Source organism: Neoarius graeffei, chromosome 21, assembly GCF_027579695.1.
Source record: "Neoarius graeffei isolate fNeoGra1 chromosome 21, fNeoGra1.pri, whole genome shotgun sequence".
Classification (NCBI taxonomy): Eukaryota; Metazoa; Chordata; class Actinopteri; order Siluriformes; family Ariidae; genus Neoarius; species Neoarius graeffei.
In genome coordinates, this window is record NC_083589.1 from 45,250,145 (window position 1) to 45,274,679 (window position 24,535).

Sequence of the window (24,535 nt, forward strand, 5' to 3'; positions counted from 1 at the left end):
GAATCCACCCCTGAGATCACCATCCACCTTCATTCATTCATCCATCCATCCATTCATCCATTGACATTAGCCACTTCATTTTACACACATTTTTGAAACCAGAGAACCCCAAGGAAACTCATGCAGACACTACAAGGACAAGCACCGAAACTCCACATAACTCCACATGTTTTAGTCAATAGTAAGGCATACTATGAGGGGTTTTAATATATACTTTATTTAATTGCACAAATGTTACATTTTTAAATGAATGTGTTCAAAAACATGTCTTAAGATTTTAATCACTAATCTAAATCATTAATATTAATGACAGAGGCAATTAATCAAGAAAGAAAGTGGTGGTTCATTTTGTGGTGATTCAACTGTTTGTTACTTAAACACATTTATATAATTTAAGTAAAGGACAAACCTTTTGAATGAAAAAAGGACAAGCTGACAAAATGTACAATATTATCAATTCAAGAAGTGGCAAAGAAGTCATGCTCGTTCTGCATTTGCATGCGGAACAGGGCAGTGGCAGTTTTTATTTTTGCACTTGTCTTTAGATATTTGTTCAGTAGAGCTTTGTAATGCTTTTCTGGGTTGCTAGACATATTGTTTACTTTCCATTTGTAGTAGATATTGGTTTCAGGTATGTCCAGTTCGTTAGCCAGCCACACCCAGAGCCTGGAGCAGGGCAGGAGAGCCACAGCGAAGTAGATAGGGTCTTTCTTCATCACCTTTGTGTAATTTGCCAGATACATCTTCATGGCTGGTGTTGGTTTGATGGAAGGTGCATTCTGTAGTCAGGGACATGGTGTGAAATTAAAGAGGGAGAGAGAGACAGAGAGAGAGAGATCACGTATATAGTGTAAAATGTTACAACATTTTGGCTCTTACCTTAAAGAAATACTGGTTAAGTAACATGCCCAAAAAGTTCCTGTAACTTGTGTATCTTCCTTTAATGAAGTCTCTGATGTCTTCTGGGTTTTTGACCCTCTCGCTCATCATTTTCAGCATATTGGTAACCTTGAGCACGTAATTGATGTCCTGCAAGGTGAAGTTGACATAGCGCTCAGCTTGCAGGCTGTTGTTTTGCATTTGCTGCAGGAAGTCGACATGGAGAGTCTTGTTTGCGATGTCCATGTTCATATCCCAGAGCTCCTCATAGACATCCTCATAGACATTGTGTTGGTTGGATCCCCAACTGTAGCTACAACAACAGCACAGTAATTCATCTCAATTACTGTCTTCTGAATTCTAGTCATATGCAGTCTTTAAAATGTGACATATTTTTGTTGTTATATTTAACTTCAGACTCCTTGCTCCCAAATAAAATACAAACCTCACACAGTTACTCAATAATATAAAGTAAATCAAGTTAGGATTTTAAGTGGTTTATTACTGCTTCAAATTTATGACTACCTAACCATTCGCAAAGAATTGAACAGAACTTTAAAATCAGTTCTTACCTCAAAGAAGAGAGAAAAAGTATGAATGAAAGTGCAGCAGACATCATTGTTTTCATTACACAGAGTTCTGTATCATGCAACACTATCCCAGAAGTGGTCCACTTTCAGCAGCAACACTTTCTTTAATAAAGCTTAATGATTTGGCAATATAAGTATCAAATGATTGGATTGCATTTTATCAGACGTCACATATTGTCCAATATAAGTTTCCAATGGTTGTAATGTTCCATTTTTGACAGCAGACGTAGACAAATGGGTGGAGTGAAGTAATTGTGGAGATACCCAACCTAACCTGACTCAATACAAATGAGTATGTGTATTTTACTGTACTTCCGATAAGACTGAAAGTTTAGCAAAAGTCATGACTTCTAGCACTCACTCTATATCTAACCACTCTTTGCTTTTAATATGAAATTTTACATTGATAATATGTTTAATGTATAGTTTTTTAATTCCTTTTACTGCATAAATAAATAAATGCTCTCTGTCTGTTTATCCATCCATCCATCCATCCATCCATCCATCCATCCATCCATCAGGGATGTGCAGAGAGCCCAGTATTTGTGTCAGTATTTCTTGAGCTTAATATACATTATGAGGGTTAATATACAGTAATTGTTCCTTAATAAACTATTATAATAATTATGAACACTTAAAGCGAGACGGCCTTTTGATTTCATAATATCAGTGAAATTTAGTTCCCTCTGAAATTTGGTCATTGTGATATATGTTTATTTCTGTAATATCTCACAAAACATCAGGCCATTCTGTGGCTTGGAAGTTATTTATTTTGAGGTGATTCCTTAGCAAATAATGTGCATAAAATCGCTCACTTTGGGCAGTCAAGCAGACGGAGGAAGTCCGTGTGTGCATCCGCAGGTCTCCTTTGACCGTGCACTGACAGTTAGATAATTTTGCAGCCAAACGAACAGCTGATCACACCGAGGTGCTCGCTGACCGCCGATATTTATTAGTTTGGTCCTACATTTCCTTTCATTCATAACATAATGTCTTTTCTTCTCGCTTTCCGTTACTGTTGGCAGTCTTCCACGTTTCATTCACACACTCACATCCTCCATTTTTCTCTCCTGTTTCAAATTTATAGCCCACAATGCCTTGCACAAACGGGGAAAGCCCACCACGTGATACATGATGTTGTATCTTGAATTGGGTCATGCTGAAGCAGGAAAAAAAAGGGTGAATTTAAGGCCGCGTGGCCCTAAATTCATTGATTGTTCTATTTAAGGGGCAGCATGGTAGTGTAATGGTTAGCACTGTCACCTCACAACAAGAAGGTCCTGGGTTCGAACCCAACGGGTGACGAGGGCCTTTCTGTGTGGAGTTTGCATGTTCTCCCCGTGTCTGCATGGGTTTTCTCCGGGTGCTCCGGTTTCCCCCACAGTCCAAAGACATGCAGGTTAGGTTAATTGGTGGCTCTAAATTGACCGTAAGTGTGAATGGTTGTTTGTTTCTATGTGTCAGCCCTGCAATGACCTGGCGACTTGTCCAGGGTGTACCCCGCCTCTCGCCCATAGTCAGCTGGGATAGGCTCCAGCTTGCCTGCGACCCTGTACGGGATAAGCGGCTACAGATGATGGATGGATGTTCTCATCTCATCTCATTATCTCTAGCTGCTTTATCCTTCTACAGGGTCGCAGGCAAGCTGGAGCCTATCCCAGCTGACTACGGGCGAGAGGCGGGGTACACCCTGGACAAGTCGCCAGGTCATCACAGGGCTGACACATAGACACAGACAACCATTCACACTCACATTCACACCTACGGTCAATTTAGAGTTGCCAGTTAACCTAACCTGCATGTCTTTGGACTGTGGGGGAAACCGGAGCACCCGGAGGAAACCCACGTGGACACAGGGAGAACATGCAAACTCCGCACAGAAAGGCCCTCGCCGGCCATGGGGCTCGAACCCGGACCTTCTTGCTGTGAGGCGACAGCACTAACCACTACACCACCGTGCGGCCGGATGGATGTTCAATTAAAAAAAAAAAGAATAAAATTGAAAGTCTGTGATTCAAATTCAGTAGCTTTTGGTCCATGAAACAAAAATAATTGGCTGTCAGGGAAAATTCGTTTTATGGCCTACACTTGAAAAATCTGAAAGGCAGTCTACCTTTAAATGTAGTATTGGTTTAAAAAGTAAATCATTTTAAATTTTTAAGTTGAAATTGTAGCACAGCAACTTTTCTAGAATAGCTGTAAATACAGTACTGCTTTATTTCTCCACTATGATATCTGCAGCCGTGACACACAGGTTGACTAATACCTTTTTCAAACCAGTGACCAGAGTTGGACCAGAGTTATTGGACCAATGTTCAGCCTTTCTTTTGTCAAGTCATACCTAGTAAGTTAACACAGGTTAATCACTGGTCATAACAATTCAGATTGGGCCTGAGTCACAACCTGGGAGAGATGCATAACAATTAAAGGGGCAATGTGTAATAATTTTAGTTTAAAAAACAAAATTAAACTTATCAACAGAATGTGAAGAAATAACAGTTCTGACATAATGTCAAAGACACATATGTATCATGTTACAGAGATATCTACTAAAGTTAGCATGCTAACCAGCTAACTCCAAGACCAGATGGACTGTCGATCTGTAATACCAGTTTGTACCTCAAGAGGTGATAGTGAGTCACTGTAGCATCCAGTCTGCCCTCAGTCCAACATGACAGGAGAATAAGAATGCCCGTGACATCACTGTTCTCAGAAGTCATTGCTGGTTACATACATTAGCCTCTGAGATATCTTTTTATAGATTTCCAAAAACTAAGGAAAAGAGAAGTAAATGAATCACTGCAATTTGCAGAAACACATGGTATCCAGGAACATGGATTTGCAGTTACCATTTTTGTATTGGTATATTGTATTTTTAGACAAGGGAAACTGGATGCTACAGTGACTCACTATCACCTCTTGAGGTACAAACTTTGCATTGAATGCATTGTACTGTCGTTCCTCGTCCTAGGTATGACTTTAAACTGCAACTGGTGGTGAGTCTCAGGTCCGGGAGGACTTGAGTACTGGGGAAAGTGGAGTTACCCCTTAATCACCATTGATCCCAGGTCCTCTCTGACCCAGAGTGGTAGCACCTGCCTGGGTTCCAGCTATGGGTTAAATAGGACATCACCAATAAGGCACTGGCAGCAGGGCACTTTTCAGTGCAATGTGGCAGATGAACCCAACAGAGTCAATGGCACACCACCACATGGCATGCGGAAGAGCCACTCAAATGGCTAATGGATGGCATCACTCGGCAAGTCAGTTGTCACTGCGGGGCAACTTCCATACCCGTCAGGTCTGTGGCACTTTTGTAAACCACTTGGCAGGTCTGGAGGTCCAGAGAGACAACACGATGGGGGCATGACATCGCTTGCCTTACCTTACTGTGCAAGGTGCTTCGTTAGGAGAGGAGAATAGGAAAGCCCTGTGGTGATTGTAATGAAGCAGTCATCATCACTAGTGATGGACAGCCAATGACGAGAGAAGGGAAAAGAGAAAGAAAAGGGACCATACCTGGAGAAACTGAATCGCAATGCCAAGCAATGCTATTTGGACAGACAAAGCACAAAACAACAGCCAAAGACTGGAATACAAACCCTCCATTCACATACCCAGACATTGTAAACTATCTCATTTTTGGATTGAGTGCATACACTTTGCGTTAGTTTAAAAGTTACAGACCCCGAGAAGCTCATGAACAGTTTTGCAGTAGCTGGGTGCAAGATCTGCTAATGCTAATTCACAAGCTGGCAAACTGCAAGAGCACAGTAAGTCATACTGGCAAAGGTCAAGTGGCACTCCTCTCTTGGGCCTAATTATTAAACCAAAAAAACACAAAACTTTCAGAAACATTCAGCTATGTGAATTTTCAATGAGTCAGAGGCAGTGGGTTTGATCAGATGCATTACTAATAAAAAGGTTACATACTGTATCTCAGCCCTGCGATGACCTGGTAACTTGTCCAGGGTGTACCCCGCCTCTCGCCCATAGTCAGCTGGGATAGGCTCCAGCTTGCCTGCGACCCTACACAGGATAAGCGGCTACAGATAATGGATGGATGGAAGGTTACATATCTGCCATGTTGTGAGCTGTAGTGGTCTCATGCACTACTGATGTGAAAGATGCTGTGGCTGTTTCTTTCCTAAAAACTGAGCTAGGCAAGATATAATGTAAAATATAGGCTGACGCTACACGTGAACATAAGATACCAGTATTATTTTGACTGGCTCTAAGAGTTTTGAATTTTGCGTATTCTTGCCCTGCTGTTAGTTAGTAGTTGGCTTTTTTTTGGAATAACTGATGACAGTAAAGTTTGATTGTATGAACCCAGTAGTGGATCAACTGAAAAAAAAAGAAGTGTTATGCTATATTCAGTGAGTGATAATGCTATGAGAGTGGTAGTGGTATGTTTGGGGGAAGCAGGAGGAGGGACTGTGCATTTCCTTGTTTCTTACTATAGGGGTGGGCACCCCAACTTTGTAGTGATTTGCCCCTTACGTGTTTGGAATGTGGCCTATGAATTCTTACACAAGTCAAGTTTATTTCTACAGTATAGCGCTTTTAACAATAAACATTGTCGCAAAGCAGTGGCGGCTGGTAGTCTTTCAAACGGGGAGGCTGGTAGGTTACGATATTTCCAGATTTTAAAAGAAAAAAGAAAAAAACACATAAATTTTGCCCATACTCTTGCCTCTGATCTGGCTGATTGTTGGCAGGGTCACAAACTGTGAAATAACAGGTTCTTTTGACCCATTAGCTTACTGTGCAATATACATGATGGTGGTGTTGGGGGGTATATTTTAACATTTTATATTTTAAAATTGTGGCATGTTGTTTAAAAATTGATCATTATTGAAAGCAGCTCTTTGTCAGGAACCTCAGCAGTAACAGCAGAGTGTTCTGGAATAGGCACAAGCACTGACCTTGGGGAGCCAAATATAGAGCTGGGTGCGACACATTTCATTCAATGACACTTTCCCTATATTTTACTTATTTTGACTGAGAAATGTTTTATTGACAATTTTGATAACCCTTCACTTTTAATCCAGGTCTGTAGTGTGAAATGTTCTCGGCTGTGTTTTTGTTTAAAAATGTTTTCCAAATTGTAGCTGTTTTTAATTCATATCCAGAAAAATATATATTCCAATATAATATACTCAGCATAAGCATTTTAAATAGATTCTATATTTTTGGTCCATCCATGACATATTACAAAAGTAGCCTATTTACTGTTGTTGATGTGGGTTACTTGCTGTTAGCCAATTCACTTTCTCATACCAGGAGAGCTGAAAGGAACGAGTATTCCCTACCTTTTTCACCAAGTCAATTTGAGGCGTTGGTCTACCCTGTTCTTTAATTTTAACTTTTTCCTCGAAAGGAAGACTGGCAAATGGCTTCACCAAAATTAAATCAGCAATGCTTGGCATCCGTGCGCAGCTTTCTTGCTAGCTGACTAGCCCCCTCAAGTTCAAGTTCAGTCACTCAAATAAACAAAATTTCTGGAACTAAGATAGCAAACTTGACAACACTATATTTACACTATATTTACACTTTATTTACAATGAAAATATATACAAACTAAAAAAGCTGGTAGAAACCGTATGTAATGAATGAAATCGAAATGTAAGCTGATCTCTTACAATACACCATAGCACTTGCGAATCCGCATGGGACTGAACTGAAATTCACCGCTGCCTGTCTATATTTGAAACGAGCTGTCAATCAAAGAAAATATTCGGCCGCTTTCACCAATCACCAGTCTCCTCGCGGAAACTGCCATGTCCCTCCCACTGTGAGGCTCGGAGTCCGCGGGCGGGCATTTTCGCAGTATTTGTCCAATAACCGTCTTGCATTTTGATATTGAAAAGCGTATAGCTCCCAAATGCCATTGAAGTCCACTGAGGCTGGGAGTCCGTGAGACTCCGTGGGCAGGCATTTTCGCAATATTTGTCCAATAATCGTCTTGCATTTTGAGATTGAAAAGCGCATAGCTCCCAAATGCCATTGAAGTCCACTGAGGCTGGGCTGCATCGCGCTGTCACGAGGGGGAAAAACTCACGCACACATTAGGCGAACTGGGGAAAGTTATAAGGGAATGATTTCGCACTGTAGTGGGTTGAGCACATATATTTCTATGATTCTGGATCTGAAATAGCAATGTTATAAGGTCGGCTATAACATAAGCCTAGCGCAATTCATCCTACACGATGTTCGTCATTTTTAGAGGAGGCTGAGCCTCCCTCGTTGTCTTAGAGCAATCGCCCATGTCGCAAAGCAGCTTTACAGAATTTGAATGACTTAAAACATGAGCTAATTTTATCCCTAATCTATCCCCAATGAGCAAGCCTGTGGCGACGGTGGCAAGGAAAAACTCCCTCAGACGACATGAGGAAGAAACCTCGAGAGGAACCAGATTCAAAAGGGAACCCATCCTCAGAGGGGATTCTAGAGTCTGTTGTGGCCCCAAGCAAAAATTTCCAGGGGGCCCTTCTGACCAGTGTTCATCACGAATATGTTATAAATAATCTGACACCAACGAAAAATGTATGAAACCAAATTTTTTTAAATTCCAAATGTGAAAATACAATGGTAATGTTAGGACTAGGACTGTTTTGGCCTCTAGAGGCCGCTGTTATTTCCTTTTCGTGTCATGTTTATTTTGGCCTCTAGAGGCCGCCACTGTTCCTGTGTTTTGTGTTTGTGTTAATTGCCTGTTTAGTCTTGATTATCTTCACCTGTGTTCAATTTAGTTTGTGTATTTATACCCCGTGAGTTCAGTCCTCTTGTCACGGAGTCTTTGTGTTATGTTTATCTCCAGTTTCCTCTGTACTGTGTTCTTTGTTTTGCACTTTGCTTTTCTTTTGGATTTAGTAGTGACTGTGTTTTTGGATCTTCTGAGCTTTTGCATTTTTGCCTTTTCCTTTTTGGACTTTGAACTTTTGGATATTTTATTTTTCCCTTTGTCTTCCCAGTGTTGGATTATACTCTGTTTTTGTTTTGTTTTTTTGCCCTGGATTGTATATAGTGTATATAGTATAAATAAACCTTTTGATACCTTTTCTACTTCCGCCTCACGCCTCTGCATTTGAGTCATCCCCCTGGTGGCCTAGTGGGGGTTTGCTGGATTATCACACCAACGAACCAGGTTCGAATCCCAGCAAAACCCTAACAAAAAGACTCCGTCATGACCGACTCAGCAGAGGCTGCTTCAACTGTCTACCCGGCCAACCTTCAGGGAATTACGGCAGCTTTGACACGCTTCAGAGCGACCATGGATGCTCATGGACGTACGCTCACCAGCCAACGTGAGGCCCTTGCCCTCCACGAGGAACTGCTTCAGCAAATTGGGAAAACCCTGGCACAGCTTTTCTGCCTGCATCTCCTGATCCAGCTCCCGCTCCTGTGCCTCTTGCCATGCTGCCTTCTTCACCTCGCGAACCCAGCCTTCCTGCAGCACAGAGGTACGACGGCAAGCACAGTGAGTGCCAAGAGTTCCTTACCCAGTGTCAACTCACCTTTGAGCTTCAGCCTACCACCTACACTATGGATCGCCACAAGATTGCCTTTGTGATCACCTTATTAGCTGGTAAGGCGCGAGCTTGGGCTACTGCTATCTGGCAAAGACAGGGACCTGAGTGCCTTGATTTCCAGCTGTTTTCTGAAGAGATGCTTCGGGTCTTCGATCAGGCGGACATCAGTACCGACACAGCCCGAAAGCTCATGTCCATCCGGCAAGGAGGAAGCGTCGCAGATTACGCCATCTCGTTCCGAACGCTCGCAGCAGTAAGTGGATGAAACGAGACTGCCCTGGTGTCAGCCTTCCACCATGGTCTGTCTGACCCCATCAAGGACGGTCTGGCCTCTATTGGATGCCCAAGTGACCTCGAAACCCTCATCTCACATGCTATTCGTCTGGACAACAGGATGAGAGAACGCCACCAAGCCTTGAGCCCCCCCAGCTTCCCTACCTCGACCTGGAAACCGTCTACCTCCTTCAGTGACTGTCCAGAACCCATGCAAGTGGGTCGTACTCGCCTCTCTGCATCTGAGAGGGAGCGCAGAAGGAGGGACAAGTGCTGCATCTACTGTGGCAAGCCTGGTCACTTCCGAGCATCATGTCCCGAACTCTTGGGAAAAGGACCGCCCCGTCCAGCCGAGGGAGGGTTGTGACGGGGCCTACCCTCTCTCCCGGACTCCCTGGCCAAGGAATCTACATCCCGGTCTCCATCTCCTGGGGTGAGTCTGTCCACTCTTGTCAAGCTTTGTTAGATTCAGGGGCGGCTGGGAACTTTATGGATATTCACTTCACCCAAAGCATCAATATTCTGACTGCACCTCTTGAAGTCCCACTGTCTGTGTCTGCCCTCGATGGCCAAGCGTTAGGTGATGGAAGAGTCACCCGAGTTACTTCTCCAGTCTTCCTCCAGTCTCAAGGTCACAAGGAAGAAATATCCCTGCACCTGATTCCTTCACCTGAGTTCCCAGTTATTCTAGGCCTTCCTTGGCTTACTCGCCACAACCCTCACATAGACTGGGTAACAAGCCAGATTGTGGAATGGGGCCCTGCATGCCATGCCTCTTGTCTGCTCTCTAGCTCTCCTGTGTCTCCTGCCGAGCCCCCTGATCTCACCGAGTTATCTCAAGTTCCCACAGAGTACTGGGATCTCAAGGAGGTATTCAGCAAGAGCAGGGCCGCCGTTCTTCCTCCGCACCGGGCCTACGACTGTGCCATCGACTTGCTCCCTGGGACTACCCCTCCTCGTGGCAGACTGTTTTCCCTCTCTCAGCCAGAACGCAAGGCCATGGAGGAATACCTCAAAGATGCCCTGGTCTCTGGGTTCATTCGACCCTCCACCTCACCTGCTGGTGCCGGCTTCTTCTTTGTCGGCAAGAAGGATGGGGGGCTCCGACCATGTATTGACTACAGGGGCCTGAACAAGATCACTGTGCGCAACCGATATCCCCTTCCGCTGATGTCTACTGCTTTCGACCTGCTCCAAGGCGCCACCGTCTTCACCAAGTTGGACCTACGGAACGCATACCACCTCATCCGTATCTGACAGGGAGACGAGTGGAAGACTGCCTTTAACACCCTGTCTGGGCACTATGAATACCAGGTGATGCCCTTCGGACTCACCAACGCACCAGCTGTTTTTCAGGCCCTAATCAACGACGTCTTAAGGGACATGATTAACCTGTACGTTTTTGTCTACCTCGACGACATCCTTATCTTTTCTAAGACCGTGCAGGAGCACCGCCACCATGTCTGCCAGGTTCTCCAGAGGCTGCTACAGAACAATCTGTTCGCCAAGGCCCAGAAATGCGAATTTCATGTTCCCGAGGTCTCCTTTCTGGGATTTATTGTATGGACAGGCCAACTCCAAATGGACCCTGCCAAGACCCTGGCCGTCTGGGACTGGCCTACTCCCATGTCCGTTAAGGAGGTTCAGCAGTTCTTCGGATTCGCTAACTTCTACCGCAAGTTCATCAGGAACTTCAGTTCTGTAGCAGCACCCATGTCAGACCTCACCAAAGGGACAGGTGGATCTTATGGCTGGTCTCCTCAGGCGGAAAAGGCATTCAAAGACCTCAAGGACCGCTTCTGCACGGCACCCATTCTGGTCCTCCCAGACACCTCCCAACCATTCATCGTGGAGGTGGACGCCTCGGACAGTGGTGTCGGCGCGGTGCTCTCTCAACGTTCGGAAGGAAAGCTGCACCCCTGCGCTTACTTCTCCCACCGCCTGAGTCCTGCGGAGTCCCGGTACGATGTGGGGGATCGAGAACTGCTTGCGGTCAAACTGGCCCTTGAGGAGTGGAGGCACTGGCTGGAGGGAGCGCAACATCCATTCCTGGTTTGGACTGACCACAAGAACCTGGAGTACCTCCAGCAAGCCAAGAGACTGAACCCTCGACAGGCTAGGTGGGCCCTGTTTTTCAGTCGGTTTGACTTCACCCTCTCGTACCGCCCCGGCTCCAAGAACACCAAACCTGACGCACTGTCCAGGCTGTTCTCTGCCACTAACAGGGAGAATGAAGTCGGGCCTATTATCCCTGTGTCCCGGATTGTGGCCCCTGTCCGCTGGGGTATTGAGGAGGCTGTCCGACGAGCCCAACGCCAGGACCCCGGTCCTGGGACGGGGCCACCGGGCCTCTTGTACATCCCACATCAAGCCCGGGCCAAGGTTCTCCAGTGGGGTCACTCTTCCCCTCTCACCGCCCACCCGGGAGCTCAGAGAACCCTGGACTTCCTGAAAAGACGCTTCTGGTGGCCTAACATGGAGAAGGAAGTAAGGTCATTTGTCCTGTCCTGTGAGGTTTGCACCAGAACCAAGAACCCACAACAGCGTCCCCAGGGTCTCCTGCATCCTCTGACCATTCCCCGGCGTCCCTGGTCCCACATGGCAGTCGACTTCATCACGGGTCTCCCTGAGTCACAAGGTAACACGGTCATTTTGGTCATAGTTGACAGATTCTTCAAGGCCTGCCGCTTCATACCACTGTGCAATCTCCCCTCTGCTCTTGAAACAGCGAAACTTATGTTTAATCATGTCTTCTGAGTCTTTGGTCTTCCACAGGACATCGTCTCAGACCGAGGGCCCCAGTTCTCCTCCCGAGTGTGGCACGGGTTCTGCAAGGTCATCGGAGCCACTGCCAGCCTCTCCTCTGGGTTTCACCCATAGTCCAATGGTCAGACGGAGAGGCTCAACCAGGACCTGGAAACCACCCTGCGAGGCCTGGCTATGGATAACCCGACATTGTGGAGCACCTGGCTGCCATGGGCGGAGTACGCCCACAACACCCTGCAGTCATCGGCCACCAAGCTGTCGCCATTCCAGTGCCAATTCGGGTTCCAGCCACCTCTGTTCCCGGACCAGGAGGAGGACGCGGGGGTGCCCTCGGTCAACCAATATGTGAGACGGTGTCGCAAGACCTGGATCAAGGTCAGGAAGACCCTCATACAGACCTCCAGAACCAACCAGACTCAGGCCAACCGCCATAGAAGACCTGCACACGCTTTCTGCCCTGGGCAGCGGGTTTGGCTGTCCACTAAAGACCTTCCGCTGCGGGTGGAGAACCGCAAGCTTGCTCCTCACTACATTGGCCCCTTCAAGGTGGTGTGCAGGGTGAACCCTGTCTCCTACCGGCTCCAGTTGCCCCGGACTCTGAGGATCAACCCCACTTTCCATGTTTCCCTGTTGCGGCCCGTACTGACGTCTACGTATGCCCCTGCCCCTAGGAACCCCCCACCCCCCCACATCTTCCAGGGTCAGACTGTGTTCACTGTGCATCGCCTGCTTGACTCCCGCCGGGTCCGCGGCGGGTTGCAATATCTGGTGGACTGGGAGGGCTATGGTCCTGAGGAGCGCTGCTGGGTTCCTGCTCGGGATGTCCTAGATAAAGAACTGTGTCAGGACTTCCATTCGGCCCATCCGGATCGCCCTGGGAACGTCAAGAGATGCTCCTGGGGGGGGGGGGTCCTGTTAGGACTAGGACTGTTTTGGCCTCTAGAGGCCGCTGTTATTTCCTTTTCGTCTCATGTTTATTTTGGCCTCTAGAGGCCGCCACTGTTCCTGTGTTTTGTGTTTGTGTTAATTGCCTGTTTAGTCCTGATTATCTTCACCTGTGTTCAATTTAGTTTGTGTATTTATACCCCCTGAGTTCAGTCCTCTTGTCACGGAGTCTTTGTGCTGTTATGTTTATCTCCAGTTTCCTCTGTACTGTGTTCTTTGTTTTGCACTTTGCTTTTCTTTTGGATTTAGTAGTGACTGTGTTTTTGGATCTTCTGAGCTTTTGCATTTTTGCCTTTTCCTTTTTGGACTTTGAACTTTTGGATATTTTATTTTTCCCTTTGTCTTCCCAGTGTTGGATTATACTCTTTGGTTTTTTTTTGGTTTTTTTTGCCCTGGATTGTATATAGTGTATATAGTATAAATAAACCTTTTGATACTTTTTCTACTTCCGCCTCACGCCTCTGCATTTGAGTCATCCCCCTGGTGGCCTAGTGGGGGTTTGCTGGATTATCACACCAATGAACCAGGTTCGAATCCCAGCAAAACCCTAACAGGTAAAGAACAATAAAAACAATAAAAAACAAAATAAATAAGCCCTTGGGCCCCAACTCTTGGGGGGCTCCTGGGCCAGGGGCCCCCAAGCAGTTGCCTGCCTTGACTGTTCACAAGCTGTGCGTCTGCCCATCTTTATTTGGGCGACAACATGAAGTCTGTTTTGTTGATGTTATAACTCTTCATTGATGGAAACTTGAGTGCAAACTGTTCATGACAACTGCAGTCCTAAAGTTAGCAAGTCAACTGTAGTCCTCAGCCATAAAAGCATTACTGTACCGTAAGTGTCCAGAGCGTCTTCCAAGTGTGACTTTCAACTGTCCATATGGGGCTGTCTTCCACATTGCTGCTTTAAAGGTCCCATGGCATGAAATTTTCACTTTCTGAGGTTTTTTAACGTTAAAATGAGTTCCTCTGACCTTCTTAAGTCACCCCAGTGGCTAGAAATTTCATAATGTGTAAACCAAACTATGCCCAATATTTGAGAATGGTGCGTCAAAACGGCGCGTTGAGAAGCTCTTCCCTTGCCGATGTCAGCAAGGGAGATGATCCCCACGCCCCCCCTCTGGATTCCCACCCACTGTATGGATTGCCCGCCCAGCTCAAAAGTTGCCACCAAACATGGAAGTTGCGCTGTACATGGATGTGACAACACAGAAAAGAGTCTGTTTTTACTGCCGACGGGAGAGCCCCTGAAGACACAGTGGCTTAATTTTATTTACTCCAATAATACGCCGTCGAGTCTACCTAAGACGGTGTATGTTTGTCGGAAGCATTTTCCTGATGAATGTTTCCACAACTTGGGACAGTACAGGGCAGGTTTTGCACATCAACTGTCACTGAAGCCTGGGTCCGTACCAAGCATCCCTGCTGCATCAGCCACAAACAGCGAACAAGTAAGTGTATAACTGTTAAGTCGTTTTGCCGTGTTTTAAAATCGGTGCCATGTTAGCCTTGCAATGGCTACATTAGCTGTGCAGCTAACCGCTTCCTGCAGTTAGCCAGGTACTCTGCGCTACAAAACCAAAAAGCATGCAGCATGCTCTGTTAAACTGAGTTTAGTCTGGAAATTGACTGTAACTTATGAGCTTATGTTTTTCCGTGTTTTAAAATCGGTGCCATGTTAGCCTTGCAATGGCTACATTAGCTGTGCAGCTAACCGCTTCCTGCAGTTAGCCAGGTACTCTGCGCTACAAAACCAAAAAGCATGCAGCATGCTCTGTTATAATAGCCAATCAAAACAGTTTTTACAAAGACACCCACATTCTTTTTTTTAAGTCACTCGTTCATTTTATTTGTTTGTTTGTTCAGTAAAAACCAGGGCTTTGAACCGGAATTTTTTTCCTATTGGTTCGTTCCGAACAGAAACGGAATTTTAACGTTTCCGGTTTTGGGTTCCACCATTAAATAGACGTTCCCGAACCGGTTAGAACAAAAAAATTTCGTTCCCGGAATGGTTAATTACGTTCCCTGTCAGTGGTTTAACAAATGGCTATAAAATTATGTCTCTGTCTCATCCAGCTTAAGCCAAATATAGGCTAATTCTATTACAACCTTCATTAAATAAGACAAGAAATAATTCAAAACAATTATTATTTCAAATGTTGGTGATTTGGATTCTCAGTATGTCTTCCCATCTACACAAACAGAAAAAGTGCCAAAAATGAAAGATAATTCGTTTAGTGTGTTACCAAAGGCTAGTCAGGCCCTATACAGGGCTACCGCATGACGTCACCGCGCCGCGAGATTTTGTTAGGCACCATATTGGAAGACCAAGTACACATCTATGCAAGTACATACATACATAAAACAAACTACACCTGAAATGTAGCCAGGGCCGGTTCTGCCCTAATCTGGACCCGGGTGCAACATCGCGCAACCCCCCCAAAAAAACCAGTCTAAATCAGGACAACCATCACATAACTATAACTATAAACATTTTATATCAACTATTTTAACTAAATGGGCTATAATAAATAAGCCTGCAGGCAGCCACGGCGGGCTGCCTCAGAAAAGTAACCATTTGTCCTACCTTAAAACTCGTTTTGCATTTTCTGCCTCCTTTTTTGTATTTTCGACCCTCCGTTTATTTTCTTTCCTTTTCTGAAAACCCGATTTGTGTCCAGACATTTTGTTCTGCTACCAACGAACTAACTTGTCAGGTCTCGTCTCTCGAGCCCGCGATGATTCCCGTGGGAAGGGCAACAATTGATACATTTTTACAAACAGCCAATAGGGAGGTTGCATCGTTCAGGCTCTTCTTTGCTCAGACACTCAGTAATGCACTTACTCACTAGTAGTCCACCTTCCCGCTCTCTCCATTCAGTCAGCGAACGTCACACAGGAAGTGAACCCCAGCGGGTCATAGAAACTTGCGCAGGAGAAGAATGACTATTTGTAGGCTACAGAAACTTTGAGGAACGAAATAAAAACCGGTATTAACTGGTTACCATTATTTTTAATAAGCGTTTCTGTTCCGGAACATAAAAAATAATAAAGTTTCTGGTTTTGTTTCTGTTCCATGTGAAATAGGAAAAGTTCCCGGTTTTCGTTTTCGTTCCTTGAACCGGTTCAAAGCCCTGGTAAAAACCCAAACATATGTTGAATTTATTTTATTTCCTCACGTCGCACCTTAATGACGTCAGCGCGCGGTATTTTTCCCTTCGCAGTTTGTTCCTTCTCTCTCGCCATAGTAAGACACCCACATCCGCTTGTTCTGACCCACTGGAGGTAGCGTCACAGTGCTGTTAGCCAATCAGAGGTAATACGTTTACATGTCATGAATATTAATGATAAGACCCGCCCCCACCCTCTACCCTTCCCCGCCTCCTGCTTCTCATTAGCAAAACGACGCACTGGGAAAAGCGCTGAAATGGGGCTTTCTCCCAGGAGGCTATATCTACGTGCTGAGGGTTCATTTCGAGAAAGGCTGCGGATATAACATCCGGAAACCTCCACGAGCCCGTTTAAAGCATCAACAAACCACCATGCCATGGGACCTTTAACTAACAGACAAGAAATTGACAAATATCTCACATATACACACACAACTATCTATCTGTCCATCCATCCATCCAGCCATCGATCCAGCTATCGATCCAGCAGCAAGCCTTTCTTGAATAAAGTTCTGATTTGCCAATATACTGTACATGACACATAACTGGATTGCATTTTATCAGATGTCACATATTGCCAAATGTCAATTTCCGATATTTGTAATGTCTCCTGTTTGACAGTAAACAAAAATGAAAGTAGTCAAGTAATTGTGTAATTGTTCAGACTAATCTGACTCAATACATGTAAGGATTCAAATGAGTGAGTGTATTTCACTGTATTTCCGATAAGAGTGAAAGTGTAGCAAAAGTTATGACCTCTAGCACTTGCTCTATATCTCACCACACTTAACTTTTGAGATTTTAAATTTATAATATTTATAATTTATGGACTACATAACTGCTTCTTCTAAATTAATAAATACTATCTATCTATCTATCTATCTATCTATCTATCTATCTATCTATCTATCTATCTATCTATCTATCATTCTGTTGGGGTGAGGAACCTTCCTAAATTAATAATAGTTTGCTTACAATTTTTTAGTGTAAGCATTTTCCCCTTTTCTTGTTATAGGTTCAATTTAATCCCATTTAAAGACTTGCCAAGAGTTCATCATACTTTTATGATGATGATGATTATTATTATTATTATTATTATTGTGTTGATACTGTCACATTAATTAGAACCTCAACCTGCTTATGAAGCATAAGCATGAAAAGCGCATAAACGTACAAGTCCTTAGCAGAGTTCCTACATATTTAGGGCAAAAACTTTTTACTTTTCAATTTCCACAACATCTCATCTCATTATCTCTAGCCGCTTTATCCTGTTCTACAGGGTCGCAGGCAAGCTGGAGCCTATCCCAGGGGTACACCCTGGACAAGTCGCCAGGTCATCACAGGGCTGACACATAGACACAGACAACCATTCACACTCACACCTACGGTCAATTTAGAGTCACCAGTTAACCTAACCTGCATGTCTTTGGACTGTGGGGGAAACCGGAGCACCCAGAGGAAACCCACGCGGACACGGGGAGAACATGCAAACTCCGCACAGAAAGGCCCTCGCCGGCCACGGGGCTCGAACCCGGACCGTCTTGCTGTGAGGCGACAGCGCTAACCACTACACCACTGTGCCGCCAATTTCCACAACATTGCAAATAAAATACATTTATATCTCCATTACATTGCTTTTTTTACTTACTTATTTACTTATGCAATTACTTAGTTGCTTATTTACTTTATGATAAACCAAAATTAGCTCCCTTAAATTGTGAAGATAATAATGGGAATAATTTCATGACTCGTGAAATAATTTCTGGCATTTTCTTCCCCAGAAAGAAGACCTTTCATTTTTTCTACTTGAGCCATCAACCTGAAAAGATCATGGTTCTACATTAGCTATAAGCTGCTGCATTTATTTATTTATTTATTTATTTATTTATTTATTTAGTGTGTGTCAAGTCAAGTTTATTTGTATAGCGCGTTTAACAATAAACATTGTCGCAAAGGAGCTTTACAGAATTTGAATGACTTAAAATATGAGCTAATTTTATCCCTAATCTATCCCCAATGAGCAAGCCTGTGGCAACGGTGGCAAGGAAAAACTCCCTCAGACGACATGAGGAAGAAACCTCGAGAGGAACCAGACTCAAAAGGGAACCCATCCTCATTTGAGCAACAACAGACAACATCATGTTGTCTGAGAGAGATCAGAATGGCTCAAACTACAGGGTGGCTGTGGTAACTTAATTAGCCATTCTTTAGAACAGTAAGGAGCAGAAAAGCATTTCAGAGAACACATCAAACATTTTGGTGGATGGGCTACAAGTGCGGATGGGCTACAGCTGCAGATGACCACATCGGGTTTCACTCTTTTTACTGAAGAACAGGTATCTGAGGCTCCAGTAGGTACAGCTTCACCAAAACTAGACAGTTGAAGATTGGAAAAATGTTGCTTGGTCTGATGAGTCTGCTGCAACTTGCATATGGTAGGGTCAGATATTGGCATCAACAGCATGGACTCAACCTGACTTGGCTTGTTCAAGCTGCTGTTGGTGGTGGGGTCATGGTGTGTGGAATGTTCTCTGCACAGACTTCAGCCTTGTTTGAATGTCAAAATGAATTTACCCATTTTCTAATGGCTGCTTCCAGCATGATAATGCACCATGTCACAAAGCACAAGTTCCATGAATTTGACAGCAAGTTAAGCATGATACTCCCTTGAAGACACAGACAGCTGCAGACACCATGGAGACTACCTACTTTCTAGTCCACATGGCAGACCCATGTGCAGTAGATCGGTGTCTCCATCAAAATGGCGACATCCATGCAAGAAGAAGAGCTGCTTTGTCTGTTGTACCTAATGCAATCACATAAAAAATAAAATCACAGAAAGCAAGAAAGTGGTGGATGTGTCCACTCAATGACATCAGGACCAAAGACAGGGAGTTCAGCACATATTTCTTGTTGTATTTGGATTTCAGTAATTACACTGCTTGTGACATTTGCATCGCAAAATATGCTAATAAAACATGTTCGTGATTTACAACTTCTGATTGTTTTTTCACTGAAGACCTTTGAGACAGGGTTCCTACGCAGTATGGAAAAGTATGGAAAAGTATGGAATTTGATTTTAGTATTTTCCAGGTCTGGAAATGTATGGAAAATGGAAATTAGGGTATGGAGAAATATTTGTGTTTCCAGACCTTTGCCACTACATAGTAAAATGAAGCTCAACATTCTGACATTCAGTTGAATTTTGCCAAAGAAATGTGTTGAAATGCGGAGGGAGGGAAACGGGTGTTCTGTTGTACTGGCATGCGCTCCGCCACACCCCTGAACCTGCTTGCTTCTTGCAAGACTTTGGACAAGACGCAGGAAAACCCCCTGCTACAAAACGCCTCTTGAACACGCGTGAACACACATCATAGCTCCAGTCAGTGTAAAAATGCTTATGGCTTATTTGGCAGTGTTGCCAGAATTTGCTAGAAAAATAAGGCACATGGACCCTGAAAACAAGCGACCCAAGACAAAAAAAACTGCCAACAAAAATATGAAGGCTGTGTGCGCAAACGTACATATAAACTGAACAATGCTGTTATTACATTATTATTATAATTACATTACACAGAGATGCCTACTACTACGGATTGGCCGTATTTTGTACGGAAAAGTTACGTAAATACGATGTTACAGCAAACAGTGTTATTCTGTACGGAATTATTATAAAGTCTTAAAAAATTCCAGTGAGTTGTTTTTAAATGTCAAAGCGACTTTTTCAATCCATGCGCGATTCACGGCTATTTATTTTTACGACAACCACACATGCTGTGTGTGACATGCGCAGATTCCGCACATGCTGTGTGTGACATGCGCAGATTCCACACATTTGCTCGTGCTATTTTTGATACGGTAGAATGGCCGTGCATTACACCCAGTCAAAAGGGCAATGGATACGCACACTGCAAACTGTGTAGAACTGACATTAACATCACTCATGGTGGTCGCGATGACTGCACGCGGCATGTCAACTACAAAAAAAAAAACAAACATATGGAGTATGCTGAAATGGCGAGTCAGGCGGAAAGTAAATCTGGGGGTATCCAGCAGTTTTTACGAAATCTGTGGATGAAAAGACACGGAACGTGACACGTGCTGAAGCGGTGATGGTTGACCTGTGCTTGGAGTTGAACTTGCCAATTAGTGCCATGAAATGTGAGTTAAACTTATTCAGTTTCTTTTTACATGTATGATTTTTATTCACTGAAATATCAAACACTGGCTGTACTTCTTTAATTCAAAGTCTTTTCAGTGTTGCAAGTACAAATGTACATGTAGTATGATCAAAAACAGAATTTTATGATTAGTGTTGTTGGGATTGTGGCAAAAAATTGATCATTCCACTGTTTTAAATACAATTATAAATGTCATTTTATTCAATGTCTCTTCTGAAGCATTATGCTGAAGTATTTATATATTGGGCCATTAAGATAACAATGTCGGACTCTCTTTGGCATGAAATAAGAAATTTTTTTTTTTATTTTATTAGAATCCGTTAACAGGTAGAACATTTTGCCAGGCAATATAATATAATACTTTTGAGGAGTTACATTCAATACCAATGATTGGTAGTCAACCGTAATGTCTTCAAACAGGGAACACTATTGTATTTATAAAAATGTGATATTGTATGCTCTAGAAATTTGTTGAGTGGAAATTCAGTTGAGATGGCTGCTCGTGTTTTGTTTATTCAATTCACACAAAACAGTACTTTTTAATAATTTAAATGTTAAACACATTGGTATATACACCTCTTTTATAATGGAAATGCACATAAATTAATGTTACTGAAAGTCATTCCAAAATACTGAAAAATGTCTTCAAGAATACTGAAATTCAAAATTTGGGGTAGGCATCTCTGATTACATTTAGTTGTCGCTTTTATCCAAAGCCACTTACAGTTATTACAGGGTACAACATAGTTACAACCTGGAGCAATGTGGGGTTAAATGCCTTGCTCAAGGGCACTGCAGCCATTACATACTGGTTAGGGTGGCCACGTCTCGGCCACGTCTACCATCTCTTGGTATGTGGACAAAATGTGATCTACAGTGGAACTAACACAGGACCTTCATAAAACACAATAGTAAATACAAAAAATGCCATAATGACTGTTTTCAAATTAGAAGCTTCAGTAAACTTCTGTGTGTGCACAACATACAGGGTGTCCCGAAAAAATGTATACACACTTTGAATCATTGTGAAGTAGGTGTTTATTAAAATTCATTTCATTTTCAAGGTGTAATAGAATTTACAGACATCACTTTATTGTTTTATCACTGCCTCTAACTGATGTTTATAGTCTACGCTATGAGACCTGCAACAGTCACTGAAAGTGAATGTCCAAAAATACCAAGAGAATTGAATGTGATTTGCATTGTCAGCAGTGACTGGACCAGAATGGATGTCAGTTTGAGAACAGGCAGTGACTAAATAATAAAATTTCTGTAAATTCTATTACTCTTTGAAAATTACATGGATTTTAATAAACACATACAGTACTTTACAGTGATTAAAAGTGTGTATACATTTTTTTTCAGGACATCCTTTATGTGCTTGACATCTTCACACACCTGTGTTTTAATGTCTTGAAGTGTGCATCAGATACGTGTGCGTCAGAGTGGCATCCTGTATTTTGTGTAATGTGTATATATATTTATGACAAAAACAGGGCACTGATACAAATTTTAGGCCAAGCTAAATATGGTATGCATTTTGGTGATATGTCATAATGTGAGTACCTGTTTGATTTTCAAGTAATTCTTTTAAATATATGAGTAGTTGTTTGTTCGCTGAAGTCTCCAAACCTGAGAATTTGAGTATGGAAAAAGTCTGGAATTTTAAATTTGAAAATGTGTAGGAACCCTGTTGAGAAGATGTAAAGCACTGTAATTGTTTTTTGTGGTTTATATTTTCTTAAAGTTTTTAAAAAATTTAAACAGTACAAAAGATAACAAATATGTAAATGTATGTAAAATCACATAAATATAAAACACTTTCCCTCCAGAAATTATTGCACATTTGCTCGTCTTTATATTGTTTTAAAGACAAACTGTACAGATGCAGGTAGTGATGGACCTCTTCACACAGCCTCTCATCTCTCCATCTATTTTGGTTTTCCAGTGCATACATAGTTGGTGCTCTTTGGTGTCAAAAAATTGGAGGGTACCTGGCTTAGAGAGAGTACTTGATGTACTTTCCGTGTCTCTGGAAAGGGTCCTTTTTGCAGCCTGCAGGATGGAGCGTGGTGGGATGTGGGTGGAGTGAGATGTCCTGCACTTACCATATAAGGACAATTACAGGATACACCCTAACCATAAGCCTTGTCTGTCAAAGTCCCCATATATGGTAAGTGTGCAGCATCTGCCTCTGCCCACACCCTGCCCAATCCCACATGCTTCAGCTAGGGGTACTTTCATTTGTGAGTATGCGAGCGTCTGCATGACGTAAATTTCGTCATAGAGAGTGTATGTGAGGCTCTGTCTGGACTTCTGCATACCCTGCAATTTTCTGTGACTGTAACTACACTACAAGAGCACATGTACATGCTCTGGAGGTCCATCGCTACCCACATCTGTATAATTTGTCTTTAAAACAATATAAAGGCAATCAAATGTGCAATAATTCATGGAGGGAAACGACAATATATTGCATGTGTGCTCCAAGCAGAATTCAATTGACTAGATAGGAGTACTGGTGTACTTCAATGGCCTCCCAATTCACCAGATCTGAATCCAATCGAGCACCTTTGGGATGTGATAGAATGGGAGAATTGCAGCTTGAATGTGCATTTGACAAACCTGCAGTAATTATGTGATGCAATCAAGTCAACATGGACCAGAATCTCAAAAGAATGTTTCTTCTACATCCCACCAAATATGTCCATACACTGTAAAAAAAGATTTGTTGTTTTAACTTAAAAAAGTTAGTGCAAGGGTTGCCTTAAGGGCTGCCTTAAAATTTTGAGTTCACTGAAATTAATATAGTAAGTTCACAACAATTTAACTTACTATGTGAATTCCAGTGAACTCAAAATTTTAAGGCAGCCCTTGCACTAACTTTTTTAAGTTAAAACAACAAATATTTTTTTACAGTGTAGGTGGTTTGGTTGTGCTAACTTGCCCAGTGTGTGAATGTATGTGAATGTACAGTCCATATGCCTTACAACAGACTGGCATCCCAGTCAGGGTGTGTTGGTATTTTTATGTATGTAACCACACACAAGCACACTGATGTAATCACTCACATGTAATCACACACACCTGCCCCCACTAGCACTGCTAGCCAGCCCCGCTAGCACCACTAGCCAGCGCTACTAGCCTACCATGTTAGCGCAGCTATCATCAAGCACATCAACAAACTTCATCATCTGTTTTTCTTCTTCTTTCGATTAGTCAGACTAGATGCTACACTAACCCTGTTTTTTTAAACATGGCAGTCACAAAGTTTTAGCTGGTCTTGTTGGTCAGGATAATCCTGCCCCAGCTCTTGAAGCGAGCGGTTCTTGGTTCTAGATGAGCAAAGAGTTTGTGCCGCTCTGGAACCAATTTCCCTGGCTGAAAGCCAGTTCTTTTGTTATCTAAATGTGAAGAACTGGCTCGAGATTAGGCACTGGGTCTGAACTGACCCTGGAACTGCTTTGGTAGAAAAGGGGCATGTGAGGCAACAGTGCTAACCACTGCACCACCGTACTTACTTACTGCCCGTTATGCCATCGACATGTACCGTAGGGCAACAACAAAGGTTCTCCATCTCTGGCGATCTTTAGCCATCTTTTCAATCGTTCTCCAGGTACAGTGCTCAGCGTAAATGAGTACACCTCCCTTGAAAAGTAACATTTTAAACAATATCTCAATGAACACAAACAATTTCCAAAATGTTGACAAGACAAAGTTTAATATAACATCTGTTTAACTTATAACGTGAAAGTAAGGTTAATAATATAACTTGGATTACACATTTTTTCAGTTTTACTCAAATTAGGGTAGTGCAAAAATGAGTACACCCCACAACAAAAACTACTACATCTAGTACTTTGTATGGCCTCCATGATTTTTAACAACAGCACCAAGTCTTCTAGGCATGGAATGAACAAGTTGGTGACATTTTGCAACATCAATCTTTTTCCATTCTTCAACAATGACCTCTTTTAGTGCAGGCATGCAAACTGGTCAGGGGTGAAAAAGGTGAGAAGGGTGCACGGACACACGGCACGCGCGCAAAAGTACATTTCGTAGTCTACGTTACAATAAAAATTGCAACCAGTGACATCTTGAATTTAATACAGTACAAAATAACTTTCCATAAACATGTCTTAATAAGTTACTGTTGAGTGGCCGGTAAATTGTACCATTTATTTGTCAGTGGCCGGTAA

General features: G+C 43.2%; 1 protein-coding gene across 1 annotated transcript; it reads right to left on the reverse strand.

Moving 5' to 3' along the window:
* Positions 1-347: 347 nt before the first annotated feature.
* Positions 348-1,526, reverse strand: LOC132870099 (uncharacterized). Its single transcript, XM_060903650.1, has 3 exons — positions 1,452-1,526; positions 880-1,192; positions 348-779 (listed from the first exon to the last, which is right to left on the reverse strand). Exons 1-3 carry the CDS (start codon positions 1,505-1,507, stop codon positions 459-461), a joined length of 690 nt encoding a protein of 229 aa, XP_060759633.1. The 5' UTR covers positions 1,508-1,526; the 3' UTR covers positions 348-458.
* Between the last annotated feature and the right edge of the window lie 23,009 nt (positions 1,527-24,535).

What these genes read in the sequence shown, in the direction of transcription:
- LOC132870099 (XM_060903650.1), bottom strand. Translation starts at nt 1,507, where the DNA reads ATGAAAACAATGATGTCTGCTGCACTTTCATTCATACTTTTTCTCTCT. An exon ending in CTTTTTCTCTCTTCTTTGAG is followed by an intron (nt 1,193 to 1,451) that starts GTAAGAACTGAT and finishes CTGTTGTTGTAG; the next exon opens with CTACAGTTGGGGATCCAACC. An exon ending in TTAACCAGTATTTCTTTAAG is followed by an intron (nt 780 to 879) that starts GTAAGAGCCAAA and finishes CCCTGACTACAG; the next exon opens with AATGCACCTTCCATCAAACC.